The 21,796-nt window shown below is 37.7% G+C and overlaps 1 protein-coding gene across 2 annotated transcripts in view; it reads left to right on the top strand.

The window, feature by feature from the left end:
* Positions 1-605: 605 nt before the first annotated feature.
* The window catches only part of GUCY1B1 (guanylate cyclase 1 soluble subunit beta 1), a 48,567-nt gene continuing 27,376 nt past the window's right edge, over positions 606-21,796 (top strand). Inside the window, exons 1-4 of one of the 2 annotated variants that reach the window (XM_050791273.1) lie at positions 606-776; positions 1,420-1,493; positions 16,499-16,599; positions 19,057-19,175. In XM_050791273.1, the coding sequence (XP_050647230.1) occupies positions 774-776; positions 1,420-1,493; positions 16,499-16,599; positions 19,057-19,175 (297 nt within the window). In that variant the 5' untranslated portion in view covers positions 606-773. Of the gene's footprint in view, positions 777-817; positions 1,175-1,419; positions 1,494-16,498; positions 16,600-19,056; positions 19,176-21,796 lie in introns of those variants that run through there. The other variant, XM_050791274.1, reaches the window with a different exon arrangement.

Here is a 21,796-nt window from a genome sequence, read left to right as displayed (position 1 = left end):
GGATCAAGCCTAGAACATCGCTGGATCTTGTACAGTTTAGTAAAGGGCAGGACTAGATTTAACATGATGCCCACCAAACTACACTACTGAAAATTTTTGGTGGTTCACTCAACTAGTCTCACTGACTAGAAGTAAAAATGTGTTTTTCTCAATATTACTAGCTTTAAATTTGCTATAAACTGTTGTGGGACCAAGTCACAGAGGAAATGTTTATCCGCAAGACAAAGATAAGCATGAGGATATCAACAACGGAGGATATTCCTTTTAAGGTCTGTCCATTGCAAAGTACACGCATACACGCTCACACAATAAACACGCCCGGCCCCTTTTGCTTGTGTTAACCACTGAGGGCAGATCTCTGAATAATAATACATTTAGTAGGTCCACAAGAGCTGCATTTCCTGCGCTCCAGAATTCATGCAAGGAGCACTGCTGGGGCTTCTCCACTGTCATTGTTACGGCCTCAAATGAAGGCCTTGTCACCAGGCGGGGGCGGGAAGGCACTGTAGCGCAGCAGCATTGAGAGCATCCGAATTCCCTCCTCTGTCCCTTATTGGTTGAAGAACGGGGGGGCACCGACCAGCCCCCTGCGGCTCGACTCGCCATTGGCCGGGGAGAGGTGGCAATCAGGGCGGGACGACGCGGCTGTGCTTGCTCCAGCTCGATGCTGCCTCCCCGGCCCGGTTGCGCTGTAGCCGCTGCCGCCGCTGCCTGGGTCCCTTCGGCAGTGCCTCTGCTTGGGGGCTGCCTCCCCAGCTCCCGGTGCAGACACCATGGTAAGTGCTCTCAGCCGGGTGCGGCCGGAACCTCACCCCTCCTCGTCCGGCCTGGCAGCTAGGGAACTGACCGCGCAGCCGGAGCTTGGCTCGGGGGCCCTGGGAGCTCACCGCTGGCAGCGGGAGCAGCCTCACTCCTTGCCCGCACCCAGGCAGGGGAGGTGGGAACGCCGCGAGTCGTGGCGGGGGCGATCGGTGCCTTTGCTTCCCAGGCGGGTTCGCCGCTCCACACCGCAGCTTCCTGAGCTCGGGAAGGGGAGGTGCGACGGAGGCGTGGGGTCTTCCCGGCTCTCGCCGGCCCCACCACTGTGGGAGGCTGAGCGCAGGCGGCAGGGAAGGCTCCGGGTTCGCGTCCCCGCGCTGCCCCCGATGCCCAGCCTCTCCCGGAGCGGTGACAGGTGAGGAGGGTGGGAAGATAGCGTGGGGGTGGGGCGGATGGTGACGGGGAGAATCCACCAGGGATTGCGGGGTTGCGCCCCCACAATCCAACCCCTTCGGTACATAGTACCCCTAAGGGAGAGGAGTCAGGGGCGGGGTGAAAGGTTAAGCCAACGCCTTGGGAGCAGAGGCAGCAGCCTCGCCCCCAAGCCGCTTCTCAGCTACATTGGGTCCCTGACGCTCAAGTCTCTCCCTGTCCCCGCAGTACGGATTTGTGAATCACGCCCTGGAGCTGCTGGTGATCCGCAATTACGGCCCCGAGGTGTGGGAAGACATCAAGTAAGTGGCCGGTTCCCCTGGCTGTGGCCCAGGTCGGCGCCCAGTGTGGGAGGCCCCCCGCCCTTCGCCTGGTCCTCAGCCGGCTGGCCGGGTCGCGGGCGCGCATCCTTGGAGGTGCCTCCCCGCGTCGCTCCCCGCTGCAGCTGCGCTCCCACGCTCTGGGACTGGAACCAGGAGGGGAGGGGCGGCTGGGGCGGGGCTGCGAGGGCGAGAACCGCGGAAAGGAGCCCCTAGGGGTCACCACGGCTTCCCAACCCGGCCTGAGCGTGGGAACGCGCTGCCGGCGCTCCCAGACTCAGCGGGCCCGGCAGCTCCCACGCGGACAGAGCCCCGGGGGAGCACACGGGCCTCCGAGAGGTTCCTGCGCCCGGAGGCCTTAGAAACAAATGGAAGACTTCGGCTTCTTTATGATTTACACACCTGGCATAAATTAGGCCTTTTTGGTATGCTAAAACACGCAGGAGATTATTTCTTGGGCAACAGTGAATTAAGCGCAGTTATTCATTTTTAAATTAAGTGAAAATTGGAAGTTTTTCATTTTCCCCAAATCCCACTGCCCGCCCCCTCCCCCCCCCCCGCCCCCCTTTTTTTTTCTACTGTGTTGAAGACTTACAGTTCTAGGAGGCATTCTAATTTTAGTCCTGGAGCTTTGAGCCCAGTACTGGGGGTATGAATGGAAATACCACACCCACCTGAGGGTTTAAACCTGTTGGAATGACTCACGGGTCAGCATGTCTGCAGGCAGGTTGACTATTTCACTCTAATAAAGTTCTCTCTCCTTTTCCTTCTCACTCTCATAAAATTTGCATGTAACTTACGGAATAGCCGACCACCACCAACTAGCTACTCCAAAACCATATTTATGGGTTTTCATATTAGCACAACAGTCAGACTATCTTTGCAACAAAGTTAGAAGGAAGGGTTACCTGGGTGGGTAGATGGGAATACACTGTTATTATTGACTCTGATTTCCTGTACTTACTGATTTCATTTTGTTGTCTCAGGTAGGTGAGGCTTCCATGCTCTTTTTCCCTAAGCATATTACAATTATTAGCAATCAATTCTAATAGGCCTTATTATGCAGTTACATGATGGTGATTTCTCATAACTACCTGTTTCCATAGAAATGACCAGGGTTATATATTAAGCACTAAAATTTAACTTTTCTTTCCCCAGGATCTGTATCACTGAGCATTTCTTTCATGTTTCAGAAACCATTTGTGTTATCCACAGGACATATTATCTACATATTATAAACAGAAGCAGAGATTTGGCAATTATGTGGTCGAATCCAATGAGAACATAGGCACCAAGAGTTACTTTGGGATTTGAATTTTCTGGCCATCTTAATACCATTATAATTTTTATTTTGTTTAGTAGACAGATATTGAGAAGGCAGACATCAAAAAAAGATTGTTAACAGTATAACTTAACTACCGAATTATTTTTAAGCCACTTCCTTTGTACATTTATAAATGCTATATATATATATATCCTCCATATGATGCTTTTGCATCTGTAAGATAGAAATTCCCAAATGTGCTGGTAGATATGCTATGACAATGAATATGCTTAGAATTTTTAGAGCAGAATAAAAGATGGCTATTATGATTAAACAGTCATTATGTAATTTAACCAGATTTAGATTGTATATCCTAGCCATTATCAGTTTAGATCACTGTTAAATACAGAGATGAAAAATAATACTTTATAGGGAAATGTATCAGACATTTTAAAAAGTTAAAATTATCAAGAGATTTGTTTATATTGCTCATATTTTCCCAGAGAAAGTCCAAATATGTAAAGATTCAATTGCTGATAATTTAGCTCTGCAAAATCAAGCTGAGAATATTGTTCCATTCTACTTAAAAAAATTATTTATTAACTTACTAATTTATCTTTAAGTAGCTTCCAACAGTATTCATAATTTGTCTAAATAATAAAAATTCCAATCATCCACAACATAATTTTTCTGGTAAAAATGAAACAAGTTATATGGGTCTCTTCTTATAAAATTGCCTCAAGGTTATGCCCCTGCAAGGGAAAAACTGTTAGTCACACTGGAGTTGGTAATCCAGGTGTTAGTGTTGATTCTTTATTTGTCTAAGCATCTTTGGGTGGACCCCAGCTGGTCTTGGATGTGGTTTAGTGTCTGGGCTAGAGAACATGGTTGAACTCTCTGCACTGAGGGGATTAAAGCTGCCCCTTGGTTTCCAATCCAATACCCCTGAGTAATTACTAAATGCTTCCTGGAAGAGCATTTGCTTTCCACAGAAAAGAATCTTGCTGCCTGGGGAGAGGGGAGGAGAACCTGGAGGAGTGTAATTGAAGAATTCTCCTTGGGTGATTCTGGTTCCCCCTCCCCCCCCACCCTCTGCTTCAGGGACTATTACAGCAGTCATTGGTCCAAGATGCTTTCAGTTTTAACTTTTTATAAGCAATTGAATATAGGAGGAAAAAAAAAAATGTTTTTGTCTCAGTAAGTACCAAACTCTTATTTTTTCTTTTGGTCTTTGAGAAGCTATCTAAAATGATGTTTATACAAATTTACATAATACTTTTTTGCTTCACTAGGAAATGGCCATCCATCCTTCATGAGAAAGGATGGAAAAAGATGCCAAACATTTAATGACAAATAAAACCCCAAGTAACAGATTCCAGACAGCAGACAGAAAATTCTAAGTGGATAAGGGCCAAAAATGCTTCATTGTAAACTCAGTATCCACTTACACTCTTACCAACAATATAACCATTTCACAAAAGTTTTAAATTCCTCTTAAGAAGAAGAAAAATTGTCTAGACCAAGGGCCAGCAAACTTTCTCTTAAAGGGCCAGATAGTAAATGTTTTAAGTGTTGCAGGCCAAGGTAAAATTGAGGGTATTATGTAGGAATCAATATAACTATTAAAATGTAACCACTTAAAAATATTAAAACCATTGTGAGCTCTTGGAGCAGGAGGAAAACGCAAACAACCAACCAAACCAGACAAAGTGGGCTACATGTGATCCATGGGCTATAGTTTGCAGACCTCTGATTTAGACCATAAGAAATGTGAAAAAGCAAGAGACCTCTGAATCTATTTCAAAGTTTGTTTTGTTGATTTCCTTTCAATATTCAGACAGTCCTTTTAAGAGGCTATGGTTTCTAAGTAATGACAAAAATAAATTATCAGGGTAGAAAATAAATAAAGTTAGGAGTGATATACCCTAGAAAAACACCTGAATACTTGATTTCCCATCTCTGTTATCCTTCCATCAGCTCTGACTAAACTCATCATTGCGTCAAATTACTGGGTTTAATTTTAGATTTTGTTTCTTCTTTCTTTCCTTCTTTTTTTCTGGGTGGCAGCAGAGAAGAGCAGTAAGAGACAGGTCTTGCTATGTGCCCAAGCTGGTCTCAAACTCCTGTCATCAAGTGATCCTCTGGACTTGGTCTCCTAAAGTATTGGATTATATGCATCACCTCGCCCAGCCCAATTTTAGATTTTCTAACCTCACTGAAACATACAAATTATGAAGATAGATCCAAAACAGTGAAAAATCCCAAATGATTAAAAGTCTGTAAAAAAAAAGTATGCTGTCCTGGCTTAATCAGATTCAATGTTTATCTTTAATGAGCATAGTCAGCGTTTTAGGCACTGAGGATAGAAAAGCAATGATGTAATCCCTACCTTCAAAAAAAATTCTAGAGATTTCATGATATTTTAGTCTTATTATTTGTTTTTATTTTCCTGCCTGTAACTCAAATATAGGAACCTTTTGTCTGTTGGATAGCATATGCTTCCAGTTTTGAAATTAATGTGTCTTTTTAAATTTGCTAATCACAAATTAATCATTATGGTTCAAATAAGGAAACGCTTTGCTATAAACTAGTTATGGGACTTTCCAAGTTGCCTAAACTTTCCAAGCCTCCACTGCATAAAGGAAAAAAAAATACTTTTTAGAGTTGATGTAATGTATTGAATAATGTCTGCAAAATGCTTAACATAGTTCTTGACAATATCTTAATAAATGATGATTATTTTTTATTTTACTCTAGAATCAGAGTTTTTAAACTTTCCACTTCCCCAATTTACTTGAAAGATATTAAGCCCTCCTTTAAAAAATATTATTGCAGTCTATATTCTATCAGTCTAAATTTTTTTTAGCACTCTCGGATAAGTAATCGTTATCATCATCATCATTTTTCATTATTTTGTTTTGAAATTCAACATATGCTCTTAATATCCATTGTATCAAAGCAAATTAAAACAAACAAAAGAGCACATCACCATGTTTTGCCATGTTTATTCAGATTTTCTTATTTATGAAGGTGTGATTTAAACTTATATACCTTTCTGTAGACCTGCTTAAGTAGGAATAAGCCTATGTATGTTTTAAAGTAGTAAGTGTACTTTATATTATAAAGCAATTTCGAATTTCCAAAGTTTTGTTCTCTTTATAATTTTGATTGACTGCTACAACATCCATTTGAAAGAGGAAAGGACTTTATGGCTCAATTTTTTTTAAATAACAAAGTTGATTTTCCAAGAGGTTAATTCCCATATGTAATTACTTCCTGTCCCAGAGAATTATATATGGGAAGCTGAAAAGTCAGAACTTCAGCCCTTGTTGTTCTGGTGCCAGGTTTAATGCTTCTTTTAAGATACAATTGTGAAATAGGAACTAATGTAGTATACATACAAAAATGAAACCACATTTATTTTCTTACCCAGAAACTTCCTCAGTACAAATAAACACATTAATATACAGACTAAGGAAATCAGTAAACCAGATCATTGTTAGGATCAGGATCCTTTTCTGTAGAAGGATCTGCCAGTTAACCTGAAATACAGAGGAAAGCATTGCATTGTATTGTATGTTGGCTGACAAGCTCAGTAATGTTTGAAGTTATCTTTTGTGACTGGAACTGGATGCCCATGTGTATACTCCATCACATACCTGCTAGTGAGCTCTTTGCACAGGACTCTTCCAGAACCTGGACCATGTCTGGGAGCAGCATGGCAGGCACCTAGGTGATAAGGCGGGTCATCACTTGATCTCAGGGGGTTTGTGGGTGTTTCTTTTGAGTTTTATTTTGGTTCTGATGATCTGAGGTATTCCCCAGAAGTCAAACTGGGTCTTGGAGTCTTTATTTTCCTTGCATTCTGCAATTTTAGAGAATTAAAAAAAATCAGAGGAGCACATCATTTAATGTAGTGTGTCAGAAGGATCTTTGCACATTACAGTGAACATCAGAAATCAGAAAATCTGTATTCTCACTCTTAATATACCCAGATGTAGTTTTGGCAAACATTTACTAAGCATTGTTATGATTTGCAAGAACAATGTCCTTTCTACTTTCTTGCCTTTCTCCAGAATAAGGGCCTCTAGCAAATGTTTCTCTTTAATGTGTTGGAAAACTATAGTTATGGGTTGATGCTGTGCAGACATCAACAGGAAAACACACTTAAGGAAATGAATGCTATAAAGAAATCTAACTGGCTAGATCCAAGGGTAACAGCTCAGCAGACGTGAGTACTTGCAGGTTTTTTATTCTCTCCTTTGCCTCCTTGTTCGTTAAAGAGGAAATGATGGGAGGAAAAAAAAATCTTTATTGTTTGTGTCTAGCAAAATGAAGCATCTTTTTCTGTGTCAAACTATATCAAAAAATAGTGAAGTTAAAGTTGTTTTTATTCCAGCTAAAAGTAGACATTCTGAAGTATTTATTGGACCTCCTTGTTACCGTGGCTTTGGTTCTGTTGCTTATTCTGGTCTACTTCCCCTTCATTGTTGAATCATGAATTATGAAATTGTTAACTTTATTGAAATTCTTTGTGGTCAATCTTCAGATAACCCAAACATGGAAACCTTTCACTCAACTTGTCCTACATACCCTTAGCATTCCGGCCCCATTGGCCTGTTTTTACTTTCTCAGCCACACTGAGCCTTAAATGTGTCCGTTTAACACCTGTGCTTGGTATGGTCTCCTTTTCTTCACCCTCCCCAACCCTCCTGTAAATGTAAACACCTCTCAGCTTTGAGATGTCAAAACAAATGTCACTTCTTAAGGGAACCTTCTCTCACATCCAAACTTTTCCTTTTCCGTCACAGTGATATAATCCAAGAGTTTGTACTTAAGTATTTGTACTGCTGATTAATGTCTATCCTCCATGACTCTAGCCTCCATAACTCTTTCTAGAGTGCTCTCTCTCTCCCTCTCTCTGTATATTCAATAAAATATCAGGCTCTCTTTCTGTAATAAAAATATGGATGTTTATATGTGAATGATGTATCTTTCACATTTTTCATTTCCAAAGAATAGAGCACATACATATTTTTATCAAAGATTTTTTTCTGCAACCAGAATTTATGTCAGCATGGTGACATCTTCAACTACTATTTAAATAAAAGCTGTTTTCAAATAGACATTTCTTTTTCTCCTAGATTTATTGAGATATAATTGACAAATAAAAGTTGTATATATTTAAGGTGCACTTCATGTTTTGATGTACATATACATTGTGAAATAATCACTGTAATCAAGCAAATTGCCATATTCATCACCTCACATAGGTACCCTCTTTTTTTGTAGTGAGAGCACTTAAGGCCTACCCTCTTAACACATTTCAAGTATTCATTATAATATTGCTAACTGTAATTGTTCATTGTAATTGTTAATAGTGACATTGCTGTGCAAAATAAACATTTCTTATATCAGCAAAGGCAGAAGGTGCAGAAATGTAGCAATACATAACAGCACTTCCTTTTGGAACGGTCAGAGTTCCTTTATGTTTTCTCATGTCATATGTGGATATATTGGAAGGACTAAGAACTTTATTGTTAGAATGACGATTTCATACGTCAAAAGACAATTGCTAGATTGAATTCAGGACATGACTAAATCCTTTAGCAAGTGCCTAAAAGGCAGGGATGTGTGGTGCTGTTTAAAGTCAGTGTCATAGACCATAGCTCAATGTTTAGAATAATGAAATTAAATTTGAAAACCAGATGGGCTCTCACCACGTCATGCTATTTTGAATGTAATATGTCACGTATATTAAACACATACCATATGGTTCTGCAGTCACAGTCCTACATGCTTGATACTCATTATCTCAGTTAATCCTCATTACCATCACAGAAAATAGATTCCTTCATTATCCTCATTTTGCAAATAAGAGAATAGAGGCTTAAAAAAAGCTTGCCTCAAACACTCAGATATTAATTATTAGAGCTGGGATTTGAACACAGATAAAGTCATAATTATCATGTTATATGTTTTCTTCCAAAGAGAAAGACCTATAGACAACCAATTTAGCAAGGACATGGGCAATGTTTCTGTGTATTAGTGCTACCTGCTGATTTTTCTTTTTTCTTGGAATGTTCAAGCATGCGTACAGGAGATTTTTGACAATAATATTTTTAAAGGTGAATTGACATAAAGCATACACACAAGTGTCTAAGTAAATTCATTTGTCTGTTAAAGCTGCTGACAATGGCTCAGCAGCTCAAACGAAGGTTTGTAAGTTTTGTGGATATGTTTTCAAAATTGGAGAAATTACCATTAAGGGTCTCTTGTGTCAGGCTGGTCACAGAAAGAAACTTGCAATTATGTATCAAGACTGTTGTTGCTTCCCCTAAAACTAAGGTATGGGTGTTACTCATGAGAGCATTTATTGTTACTGTTTACAGTGTTTGGATGAGTGAACACATTGACATGAAAGGACTGACCTTTACCAACTAAAAGGGGGTTCAGGCATGAAGCCGTTACTGGATTTAAAGGGCCTGTCTCTCCACTTGAAAGCTCCCTCAAACTAGAGTCTCTCCTTTGGGGTTCAGGCTTACTGAGAATCATTAGATTAGGCTATCGAAAACTCAGAGGCTATTCATGCTTCACAGCCACTTATAAAAAAAGAATATAAAGTTTTACTTTTTTAGATGTTATATATAGTTCCTATCCACAGTTTATAGTGGGGGATTTTAGTTTTAATAATGGTTGGGGACAATGCAACATTATGGTACCATTTCAGCTCACATCAATGGACCGTTCTAGGATTTATTATCAAGACAACATCTACATACTGCTTTTTGATACAGCATGTGTTCTGATAGTGTTGTTTACGGGATCAATAGTGTCTTGGAGCTGTCATTGGTCAGTTTGATCGTTTGATCCTGATTGACCTTTTCTGCCCAAGAGCAGACCTTATGTTGAGATTATGTTTTCAACATGCCTGTGTTCAGGCTCTCCCATTTCAAAATACTCCACGGAAAACTTCTTTAACTGAAATATAGCAGTCTTATCATATTCTTAACTTACTCTAAAAATGTACAGTAGCAGAAGCTCAAGGCCAGAATATGAATTCAGTTTCTCTGTGTTCACATATTGTAGTTAAGGAATATCGCCTTGTATGTGAAATTATAAGTAACATTTTGGACAAATTGTATACCTAGTTTTAAAAAATAAATTAAAAAAGATTCTTAATTTTGAAAGCAAATGATGGACTTTTGTCAATAATGTTTGATTGCTTGTTTTTTTTGTTTTGTTTTGTTTTGTTTTTTTGTAGAGAGCTTAGAAACATATGGGGAAATCGATTTAATTCATTCATTCACTAATTTTTAAACATGTATACCTGTATTAAGCACATGCGCAGTTCCAGGCACCTGGGTTAGGCACCAGTAATTACATTAAAAAAAAAAAAATCCCAACTTACCAAACACCCCCACTATAAAAATACCAACTACCTTTTTGTGGAAAGGTAATTAGTATAAATAAAGGATCTGCTTAAATTCCAGCAAATAAGAGTAAGTGGGAAGTTGACTGCTATTGGGAAACTATTTCACTTATACGCATTCAACTTCTAAACAGTTATTGTGGCTACAAATACCAAGAATGTGATTATTTCTGATTTTGCTCCCAGGTGAGAATTTGATCTTTATTTTTAAAGCTCTTAGGGGAGACAAAGCTTGTTTTATCTTGGCTATTTTAGTTAGTAAATTCTATCAGCGAATCTGCACACTAAGTGCACATATTTAGTTTAATCGTTTGATTCTGAATAAAAATGACTAAGATTTTGTTGTCATTCCTCCCTTCTCTTCTTCCACTTGCCATTTCCTCTTTCTCCTTTTTCCCTTTCTTCATCTTCTCCAACATACCAGTTAGAGGAAGTATCAGGCATTAAGTGTGCGAGAAGTACTATCCTGAGGTTTTTGCATGGATTAATTCTGCTAACCAACACAATGACCGGAGGTAACTGCTGCTGTTAGCCTGTTTTACAGATGAGGAAATGAAACACCAAGAGGTGAATCTGCCCAAACTGCACATGGGATTGGCTTAGTTGTTTATTTTCCATACTGTGTGAGGAAAGACTATGACTTATGACATAGATGAAATCAAGGGAGTTTCTCTTTATCTAGGTTTGCTAATGTTAGCCAATGAAAGTGTTTTTAAACTTCAACCTCTCTAAATATTTATTATTGTCTGCTGATCTCTTTCATTGAGTAATCCACTGAATAGAAAATTTTAATGCTTAAACCAAGCAGAGTCATTGGGTATGTAAATACGGCAAGTCATAGTATTTGAAAATAGTGAAAGACTGTTCACTTGGGATTCGGTAGGGCTTTTAAAAATAAAAATAATAATAGTAAGCAACAACAGAATGTAACACAAACTAGGACGCATGAGGATTGTAGTGCTGTTGGTTATTATTTGATAGATGAGCACTCTTGAACACAGTTTAATCCAATTTACTTATAGTTTATATGATATTTTTTGTCATCTAAGAAGCATTGAAAAAAATGACAGTGTGTCCAAAATTTTCAGGAAAATCTTAAACTGTGGTTCTCAGGGAAACCTGTGGGTTTTCTCACATGTAAAATAAGTATAATTTAAATAATAAGGAAATCGCATAATTGACCTGTGATGTAATTATATAATTACACAATAATAATGTAACAATGTATATATAATGCAACAATTTAAACAAAACTGGAGCTCAAAAAATAATTCTGAAAGAATGATTGAGTCTAGAAAATTTGGTTAATGTACTTGGCTGAATTTGGATAATTTAAGTCCATATAAATTCTACTTATCACAAAAATAAATTTTAAATTATTAGAAGTGTTATTCTTGCCTTTGCTTTTGAGGAAAGAACTTAAAAGTTATGGGATAGCAAAGTGGGGGATGGAGAATAATGAGGCAATATTACTTGAATTATGTAAATTGTTCATGTAATCTACATATTAGCTTACTTCCTGACTTTTCTTACTTTTACTGGTTGCCCTCTGTGACTTTAGGTAGCAGATGGAAAAACAGCTCTAAAGCTAAGGAGAGAAAGAAGTGTGCAATGTGGAAAGGGAAGCCATTAAACCTTTCCTCAAAGAACAGTGACAGCTATATTTTGCAGAGTTCTGGGAAATGGTTATTATCATATCTCAGTGCTTTCTGGAGGCGAAAACATTTGACAGCATGAAGTCTGTTTATATATAAATTTACCTAAAAGTTAAAAGAAAAGTTGTGTTGATAATTGAGAGACAACAGAGAAAGCTTTGTTGATTCAAAATTTCTACTAGCTTCCACGGCCATATTGTCTGAAATTAATTCTCTTAGTTATTATTCCTTTTCCACTAAGTTCTCCATCTCAGTTTAGTGTATTAAACTACTTCAAACTAAAGAGTTTGTGATACCTCCAATTAACTTTTGCAATATTTCCAATTAACTTTTCCCCTGAAAGGAAAGAAGATGAAGAATAGGCTAGAGAAGGAAAGGAAGTGGCCCCAGAAAGGTTAGGTGTAAGGTGGTAAGGACGGAGGTTTCCTGTTCAAGTCCTTGCTCAGATGTCGCTGTCCCCATGAAGCCTACCATGAGCATGTATGTATATTATCCTCATATGTATATTGCATCCAGCCCCTTCCACTTACATTTCCACTATCATGTCTTTATCCTGAGCTACCTCTTCCTATAGCATCTTATATCATATTATAAGATATTTGATATAAGATAATATGATATTCCTATAACATATTATATCATTTTGTTATACATCATGTTTATTGCTTATTACTTGTATCTGCCAGCTAAAATATAAGCTTTATAAGGGCAGGGATGTTTATCTCTTTTGTTGTTGATATATTAAAAGTGCTTAGAAAAGTGCTGGGAGATAATAGGCATCCAAATATTTGTGGTAAAGCTCTTCCACTAGAAAAATAGGAAAAGAAAAAGGGTAGCCCCACATTCCCAAAGATGTAAATAGAGTCCTAAGTACTTTGAATAATTCAAAGGAATTCAGAGTTAAATTTTTAAAAGAAGATTATTATTTCCTTCCGTGTACTACTGTTTAATTTCTATTTCAGTCCCTACCAGGGAGCATTGACACTGGTCATTTCAGGAAGTAAAACTTCGACAATAAGGGAGCTTATTTTAATAAAGAGAGAGAAAGGAAAGGAGGAATGCATTGACCCATGGTTAGGGGATTTCTGAGGAAATGGCTGTTCCCCTATTTTACACAGAGGGACTGTGGATTCTGCTTGTACCTTGTTTATTTATGTTACTAGAGATTGGTGAGTTTTTCAAATAAACTGCATTTATTACAGAAATATAGGTGATTTGACTTATTCCAATTGGAAGAAACAGAATGGTGAAAACATGAATAAATTTCTACTTTATTGTATCTTTGATTAGAATGTTCTGTCAGAGTCTCCAAAATTTTAATCTATAGATCAGTGTTGTTTCATAATAAAATGTTAATAGCAAAATGACAAAACATAGGGTATCCATATCCTTTAAACCATTAGTCCCATTCCTAGGAATTTGTTCTATTTGTACGTAGAAGTATAATAAGCTACAAAGATACTCGTCACTTTTTTTATACTTGTGGAAAAAATAAAAGTATCTAACTACCTACCAAGACTTCAATATGTCTACAATGCAATTTTATGCAGCCATGGTATAGAAGTATAATTATGATATGAAAAGACATCCATCAAATATGCACTCAAATGAGGAGGTTTTAAAGCAGTATGTTCTATATATAAGTATATTAAAGCATGAACAACTTGAAAATTATACTAGCAGTGATTATCTCAGGATAGTGGAGGCTTATTTTCTTTTTTAGTTTTTCCTTTCCTGTACTTTATATATATTTTTACAATTAGAAATTAGAATGCAGAAAATATACAGTAGCGTTTATCAGAGGATAAGAAAATGTTTGTTTATTACGTTTTCATATTTTTTGATATCTCACTGACTTTTGGTATTAAAAAGACTTGAGGTCTTTGAAGAGTTGTGTCACTCTTGTTTAACAGCTGTTTATGTTTGGAAAAAGGGAGAAGAATTTCATATTTTATGTACAGTGCTATAGACATGGGGAGCACTATACTCACTGGGAATATGTATAGTGCTTTAACTGCTTAGAATATATTTTTGTACACTTTATCTCTTTACTGTTGTGAAAGGCGAATTATCTGTTGCTCCCACTTCAGAAAAGAGAGGTTTTGTTTGTTTGTTTGTTTCCTGAGTCAGGATCTGGCTCTGTTGTCCAGGCTGAAATGCAGTGGCAAGATCATGCCTCAATGAGGCCTCAACTCCCAAGGCTAAAGCAAGATTCTCCCACATCAACCTCCCAAGTAACTGGGACTACAGACTTGCACCACCATGCCTGCCTAATTTTTTTTTTTATTTCTAGAAGAGAAGAGGTCTCGGTATGTCAGCCAGGCTGTTCTCAAATTCCTGAGCTCAACGGATCCTCCACCTGGGCTTCCCAAAGTGCTGGGATAATAGGCGTGAGCCAATCTGCCCGGCCAGAAAAGAGAGATTTTAATGCTTATGTGCTTCATGTGATTTGCTCAGGTTCATTTAGCTGGTAAATCCTGGGCTCTGAAATGCAGATCTATGTGCTTACTGAAAACATGTTTAAAAAAATATGAATAAATGCAGGCAAATAAATTATGTGCTCTGAAGAACAGAGGATGTTTTTAAGACTATCTGCATACTAAGGTATGGATATAAGACATACCACCATTTGGAATTTTCCCCTTGAGCATACACAGATATAGTCATGAGTGGCAGCTGTGATAGCACAGCTTCTGAAGGAGAGAAAGCGACTAACGACTTCCTTGACAATATTTAAATAGTTATTTGAGCTGTTGTGTTGCAAGCTCGCCTAATTAGAGTGGCTAGTTTCCTTTGTATTCTCCTGGCAACGTACAAGGATTCCGATGAATTAGATTGAGAGTAAGAGGTTCACATCCAAGCTCCATGTATTTTTGTGAAGTTAACATTGGCAATGATATCTGGAACTTAGTTCTTTTCTACAGTTGACCATGTGGGTTTTTAAATTTACATACATTTAGGAGGTACATGTGCAATTTTGTTACATGCATAGTAGGCAGCAATGTTTTGAACAATGGATTTCACCTCTTCTTTGAATGCTTATTTGAGAAAAGTAATTCAAATCCTACCTAAATAAATACATTTATATAATCATGACAACTATTAAAAACAATTATAATTTTCTTTCACTAGTACTGTGTATGTTTTGAGCTACTGTGTTTAATAAGCTAAGGATGTATTTGAAGATTTTATCAGTTCACTTGGCATCTCAAACTTAGTATGTTGAAAACGTAGCTCTTGACCTTGACCCCCTATCTGCCTCCAATAAGTCTTTCCCAGTTCTGCCACTGGTGACAACACACTTTTAGTTGCTTAGACCAAAAACCTCAGTGTCCTCCTTGAGTCCTCTCCTTTCACACCCTGCGTCCAATCCATAGCAAATCATGCTGGGTTTACCTTTAGAATATATATGAGTTTGAGGCACTTCTTACCGGCTCCACGGGTTCATGTCTTTCTCCTGTCTCAGCCTCCCGAGTAGCTGGGACTACAGGCGCCCGCCACCATGCCTGGCTAATGTTTTGTAGTTTTAGTAAAGATGGGGTTTCACCACGTTAGTCAGGATGGTCTCGATCTCCTGACCTAGTGATCCGCCTGCCTTGGCCTCCCAAAGTGCTGGGATTGCAGGCGAGAGCCACCGCGCCCAGCCCACCAACACTTCTTACCTGAATGTTGGCAGCAGCCTCCTAAATGGTCTCCCTCCTCTGTCTTGTACCCCCTTAGTCTATTCTCAATGCAGCAGCCAGGTGAACCCCTTTAACCTAGATCAGCTTATATCACCACTCATGTCATAAGCACTCAAGCCCTTCACCTCTTTGAGGGAAATGACAATTATCCCAATGTCCAACCAGGCCAAGCACTGTAGCCTCATGTTACCTCTCCCACCCATTCCCTGATAGCTACTTTTCCCCCTCCTCTGTTCCAGCCACATTGGCCTCTGCTGTCCTACGACACCCCAGACACGCTCCTGCCTCGCCCTTTGCACTTGTTTTTCCCTCTGCCCAGAACACAAGCTCTCTAAATTGCCCGTGGCTCACTCTCGGAGCTCCTTCAGACTTTACTCAAACGCCGACTTCTCAGTGAGGCATTCCTGGCTGTTGTACGTGAGCTCTCCACTGCTCTGCTCTGCTTTATTTTTCTCCAAAGTATAATACTTACCATTATATGTTAGTTATTAATTTTATGTTGTGTCTGTCTTCCCTTAATATATGTATTGCAAGAAGTCAGAGATTTTTGTCTGTTTTACTAAATATTGTACCCCTAGTACCCAGGACAATGTCTGGCACATAATAGGGACTCAACAAAAACTTGCTAAACATTTATTAACCCAAAAGTTATTTAATTGATTATATTTAATGGCAGGTATTGTATTGAGCAGTAGAGTACTATGTATTGTTAATCTTGCTAAAATATACTTAAATATATCATTTTAATTTAGGGAGGGGGATATGACATCATTTCTGCTCTCTCACTAGAATTTTAGGTACATGATGCTGTTTAAACAAATTTGCTCAAAAAAAATTCTATTTCAGAGATAAAACCATTGTTTATACAATTATTATACCTATAGTAGCTTTTTTTTTTTTAACTTCAACTTTTCTGTCTCTCTCTCTCTCTCTCTCTTGTTTTTGTTTTCCAGAAAAGAGGCACAGTTAGATGAAGAAGGACAGTTTCTTGTCAGAATAATATATGATGACTCCAAAACTTATGATTTGGTTGCTGCTGCAAGCAAAGTCCTCAGTAAGTTGAATGCAACTCTCCTTCTTTGGCTAAGTTACACATAGAAGCTCAAAGAATGCGTGGTTCAAGATCACAACGCAGGGTTATGTGAGTGGTGCAGAGCATTTGTACAACCTGCACAGTTGTGTGGTGGAAATCCACATATCATGTTAGGCTCAGGCTATGCCAAGTCTTATTTTTCCTTTTACAAGTTCTTTAGAGAATAGAAAAGAGTAAATGTGTTCTTCTTCTCGTTTTTTTGAGACAGGGTCTGGGTCTGTCACCCAAGCTGCACTGCAGTAGTGGCCTAACTCCTGCTCACTGCATCTTCTGCCTGCCAGGCTCAAGTGATCCTCCCATCTCAGCCTCCCGAGTAACTGGGACTACAGGCATGCACCACCATGCCCAGCTAATGTTTTGTATCTTTGGTAAAGACAAGGTTTCATCATGTTGCCCAGGCTGATCTTGAACTCAGCTCAAGTTATCTACCTGGCTCTGCTTCCCAAAGTGCTGGAATTGCAGGTGTGAGCCACCATGCCAGGCCCAGTTCTTTGTCTCCTGCAAAAGAAAGCCATGTATTCAGGAAGGAAAGAAAATTATTGGTACTTAATGTAACATCGTCAGTTGTGGTGTCAACAATATGGCAGTTATTCAAGTATAGTATGTGTTTTCTCCAAATCTCTTTTGCAGTCACAAGTTAAATTAGCTATTGGTAAAAGAAACGTGAAATTGAGATCTACCACAGACAAATACCTTCCTGAAGAAGGCAAAGTTTTAAAAATTTCATGGAGAAAAAGTTGTTCTCAAAGTGGTATCTATTATTCCCATAGTGCTTAATTTTTAACTGGGCTATAGTTTGGATACAGTAGAATGAGGATTTTAGTTTTGCTACATATAACTAGGAAACTAAATGCTATCTATAGTAGAGTAAAAAAAATTTTAAAAGATTGGTAAATATTTAATATTAACAAGAAAAATATCTAGCCTCTAGCAATCAAAATGGAAACAAACATGAAATAACTTTTTTCTTACCAATTTGGCAGTCTCAAAAATGGAAATATCTAGTGTAATGATGGAGTAGAGTTAATGGGAAATCATACATATTTTTAATGTGATGATAATTACGACAACTTTTTTGGAGAATAATTTTGCATCATGAAAGCCTTTTAAAAATATTAAAACTCTTCAGGAATTTTTCCTAAAGAAATTATTAGATCTGTTTTCATTAAGATGCATGTATGTGTTTTCATATCGGAGATCTATATATTGTCAAAAACTGAAAAAAGCCTACATTTTCAATAAGAAGGGATTGGTTAAATAAATTGTTGCATTCATATGTTGAATAAGATAGCAATTAAAATTGATACACAGCACTTTGGGAGGCCGAAGTGAGTGGATCACTTGAGGCCAAGAGTTCAAGATCATCCTGGTCAATGTGGTGAAAGCCCCTCTCTATTAAAAATACAAAAATCACCCAGGTGTGGTGGCGGGTGCCTGTAGTCCCAGCTACTCGGGAGGCTGAGGCAGGAGTATGGCCTGAGCCCGGGAGGTGGAGTTTGCAGCGAGCCGAGATTGTACCAGTGCACTACAGCCTGGACGACAAAGTGAGACTCTGTCTCAAAAAAAAAAAAAAAAAAAATTAATATGGAAAATTTAAGTTTTAGGAAATATTAATGATTGTTTATTAAGAAAAAAGCAGAACACCAGGGTACATATTATATGTAATCAAGTTATTAAATACACATATCTATATAAAGACTATTTTGTATCAAAATATTGTCATGTGCATTTTTGATGATTTTAAAAATTTGTGTTTTTTGGAAAAAAGAAGTAGTATATCAAATATATGCTTTAAAAAGGTCAAAATTAAGTACAGGGTGAGTATCGCTTGTCTACAACTCTTGGGACCAGAAACGTTTAGGCTTTCAGATTTTTTTTTTTTTTTTTTGGATTTTAGAATATTTGCATATCCATAAGAAGATATCTTGGGGATGGGATTCAAGTCAAAACATAAATGTTTCATGTACACCTTATAGACGTAGGCTGAAGGCAATTTTGTACAATTTTTTAAATGATTTTCCGCAAGAAACAACGTTTTGACTGCAGTCCATCACGAGTTCAGGTGTAGAATTTTCCACGTGTAGTGTCATGTTGGTGACCAAAAAATTTCAGATTCTTGAGCATTTCGAATTTCAGATTTTCAGATTAGGTATGCTCCACTTGTAATTTGTAATAGAAGCTGAAAAACTGGTTGCTTTGCTTGTAAATGCAAATGTACACCATTAACATATTTATACATTGTCTTCTCTGATTTCATTGTATTGTCCTGAAGGGATTTTTTTCATATGATCTATGTTTGCCATGCACAAAAATTGAAGACATTTTAAATTATTTTAATAAACACTTACCTTCATTCTTTCTATTAAGAATATTTCACCTATTATATGCTTTTTTTCCGCTCTTGAACTTGTAAAATAGATCTCAATGCTGGAGAAATCCTCCAAATGTTTGGGAAGATGTTTTTCGTCTTTTGCCAAGAATCTGGTTATGATACAATCTTGCGCGTCCTGGGCTCTAATGTCAGAGAATTTCTACAGGTAAGCAATTTGAGGTCCTATAGTTAAAAGTTCTGTGTTTGTAACTCTCAAATATAGACTCTAGAATCCTTTTGTTCACTCAGCTGGACGAGAGTGTCTTGTTTCTGAAATGGAATCATCGTGACCTTTTTCTAGTTCACATAAAATCATAGTTATTGGAGGGTCTTGAATCCATTTTAGCATTATATTTTTTCTTTAACTTCTGGTTGCTGATACTGAATATGCAAGTTGTAAATTAATGTTCCCTGAAAAGCTCCAGATGGTCTTTTGTGATCTGTTCAACTGCCCTTTTTTGGGGGTAATGGCTATATATCCTAGTGATTGTGGTTTTAGACATTTAATATGGCCTTATTTTCTATTTACAAAACATTCCTAGTTTGTAGATATAATCAAGCAATGTATCAGTGTTTATGAAGTTCTACCTGGAGCTCAATGTTTAGGAAAAAGTAGCAGGGTTTTCAGGTGTTCTGTCTCCAAAACATACTTAAGACACATTATCATGAGTTATATATTAATTAATCTACTGTACAAGGGAAAATAGGAAACAGTTAAAAGTCAGTTTCAGGTGGAAAAGATAAATAATGCAATCAAAGGCCTTTGTCTTATATTCTTGTTAAAATTACCTTAAAAGATTTTACTAGTAAATTACACATTAGATGAGAGACTATTTCTGGATTGACTATACTATTTTAAGCATTGGCATTTGTGAGACCCTCTTCTTGAAATGTGTTAACATTGAAAATTATGTGGTTGTTTGCAAAGGATATTTCTAAACTGGCTGCTGAAAGCTGCCAGATCTTGCTGGAAAATGATGTCAGTGCAATACTAGCTGAATCGAAGCCCAGTTTTGAGGGAATGTAAACACTTTCAATCCAGCTGCATTATTGATTTAACAGCCAAAATAAGAACTTTCGTGTTTAATCAAAATGTCTGTTGTTTACATAGTGACATTTTTCTTATAAACTTAAAACAGCATTAAATCAAGTTGGAAACTGGTTTGCAATCTCCTGCCATGGATTTACTAAACTACTGGTGTCAAAAAAAGCTGCCACTTCCAAATGAAGTAGCTGCCAAGAGATATTTAAATAAAATTGAACAGGCAGCATTTAATGGGATTATTTTAAATGGATTAAAGTTTTGGGAGATATGGGGTTTTTGAATACATATTTCACTTTTTAGTACTTTTGTTGACCACTATCAACTTATCAGCAAAGTTTCAACTTTCAGTTGTTCTGGCTTTTAACTCTGTCTCTCTCAATGGCCATGTTTACATAACAAAACAAAGATTCAAATGGTTTTATTAATTCCTTTTTTTTTTCAACCTGTGCTCATGGTGACCATCTGCTAAGCTTGTTACAGCACAGTAAGAGAACAAGCAGCCTTTTAGGTGTGTTTCTCTGTGTTCCAGAACTGCTTTATCCAATGGGACAGTCACTGGTTGCATGAGGCTGCTCAGCATTTAAAATGAGATGTGCAAGCTGGGGAGTGGCTCACGCCTGTAGTCCCAGTTACTCGGAGGCTGAGGCAGGAGGATCACTTGAGCCTGGGAGATGGAGACTGCAGTGAGTGAGCTATGATCACACTGCTGTGCTCCAGCCTGGGTGACAAAGTGAGACCTTATCTTTACATACATGCATACATACAACAAAGCGCAATGTGCTGCAAGTGTAAAATATACACCAGATGTCAAAGACAGTAGAAAAAGAATAGAAGATGGCTCATTCACAATTTTATATTGATTTCATGTTAAAATGATAATATTTTGGATATATTTGGTTGTATAAAATTTAGTTAACATAGCTTTAAATTATACACAATTTTATTTTATTTCTCTTTCAATGTGAGAGTGAAAAATGAAGAAACTAGAAAGTTAGAATACTGTAAAGTTTTCATCAGTATTTTACATTATGATTCAGTTCTTTTATTTTCTCCTGGTTTTGAAATTATGCATTTTAAGGGCAAGTTGAATGTGTTAAAGTACTGCTTTTCTAAAAAGTAGATATTTATGTTATCATTAGGCTGATTACACAGAAAGTAAGTGGACTTTTTCTGTGTGACTATAAAACAAAATCATTAACTTTCATACATTGTTTTAACATACCAGCACACATATAAAGATTGATATTTTTATTACATAAATTAATAAAATATTCTTTATGGTGACTTCAACTCTTCGCTAAAAATTTAAAGACTTTCTTTCTGTTTCAGCCCTGGTTTTAATCAGTCACCACATCTTTAGATTCTATTTCCCAAATACTGAGCTTTGGGAATTCTGCCACTTTTCTCTATTTCCCCCACACTTGTTTGGGAGAGTCTGCCGTTATCTAGAGGTTGGATGGGTTCCCTGCTTCTCTTCATGACTCCTCCAATCTCTTCTCCATCCTATAACTCTGGTGCTTTTTCTGTAATGCAAATGTATCTCAACGTATTGTTTTCTTGCTTAAACTATGGAGTAATTTTTTATTACTCATTGGAAACTGTCAAAATATTTAAAACAATAGAAACCTTCATTCTTTCTCCATCTTCCCTCTCCCTCTCCCCCAGTCCAGCCAAACTTAACCGCTTTCAGAAACTTGTATTTATCTTGTTCCCGCTATCCTCTCATATTTTCTACTGCTCTT

This window comes from Macaca thibetana, chromosome 5 (assembly GCF_024542745.1).
Source record: "Macaca thibetana thibetana isolate TM-01 chromosome 5, ASM2454274v1, whole genome shotgun sequence".
NCBI lineage: Eukaryota > Metazoa > Chordata > Mammalia > Primates > Cercopithecidae > Macaca > Macaca thibetana.
Note: the sequence above shows the minus strand (reverse complement) of the source record. Positions and strands in the feature narration are given on the sequence as shown.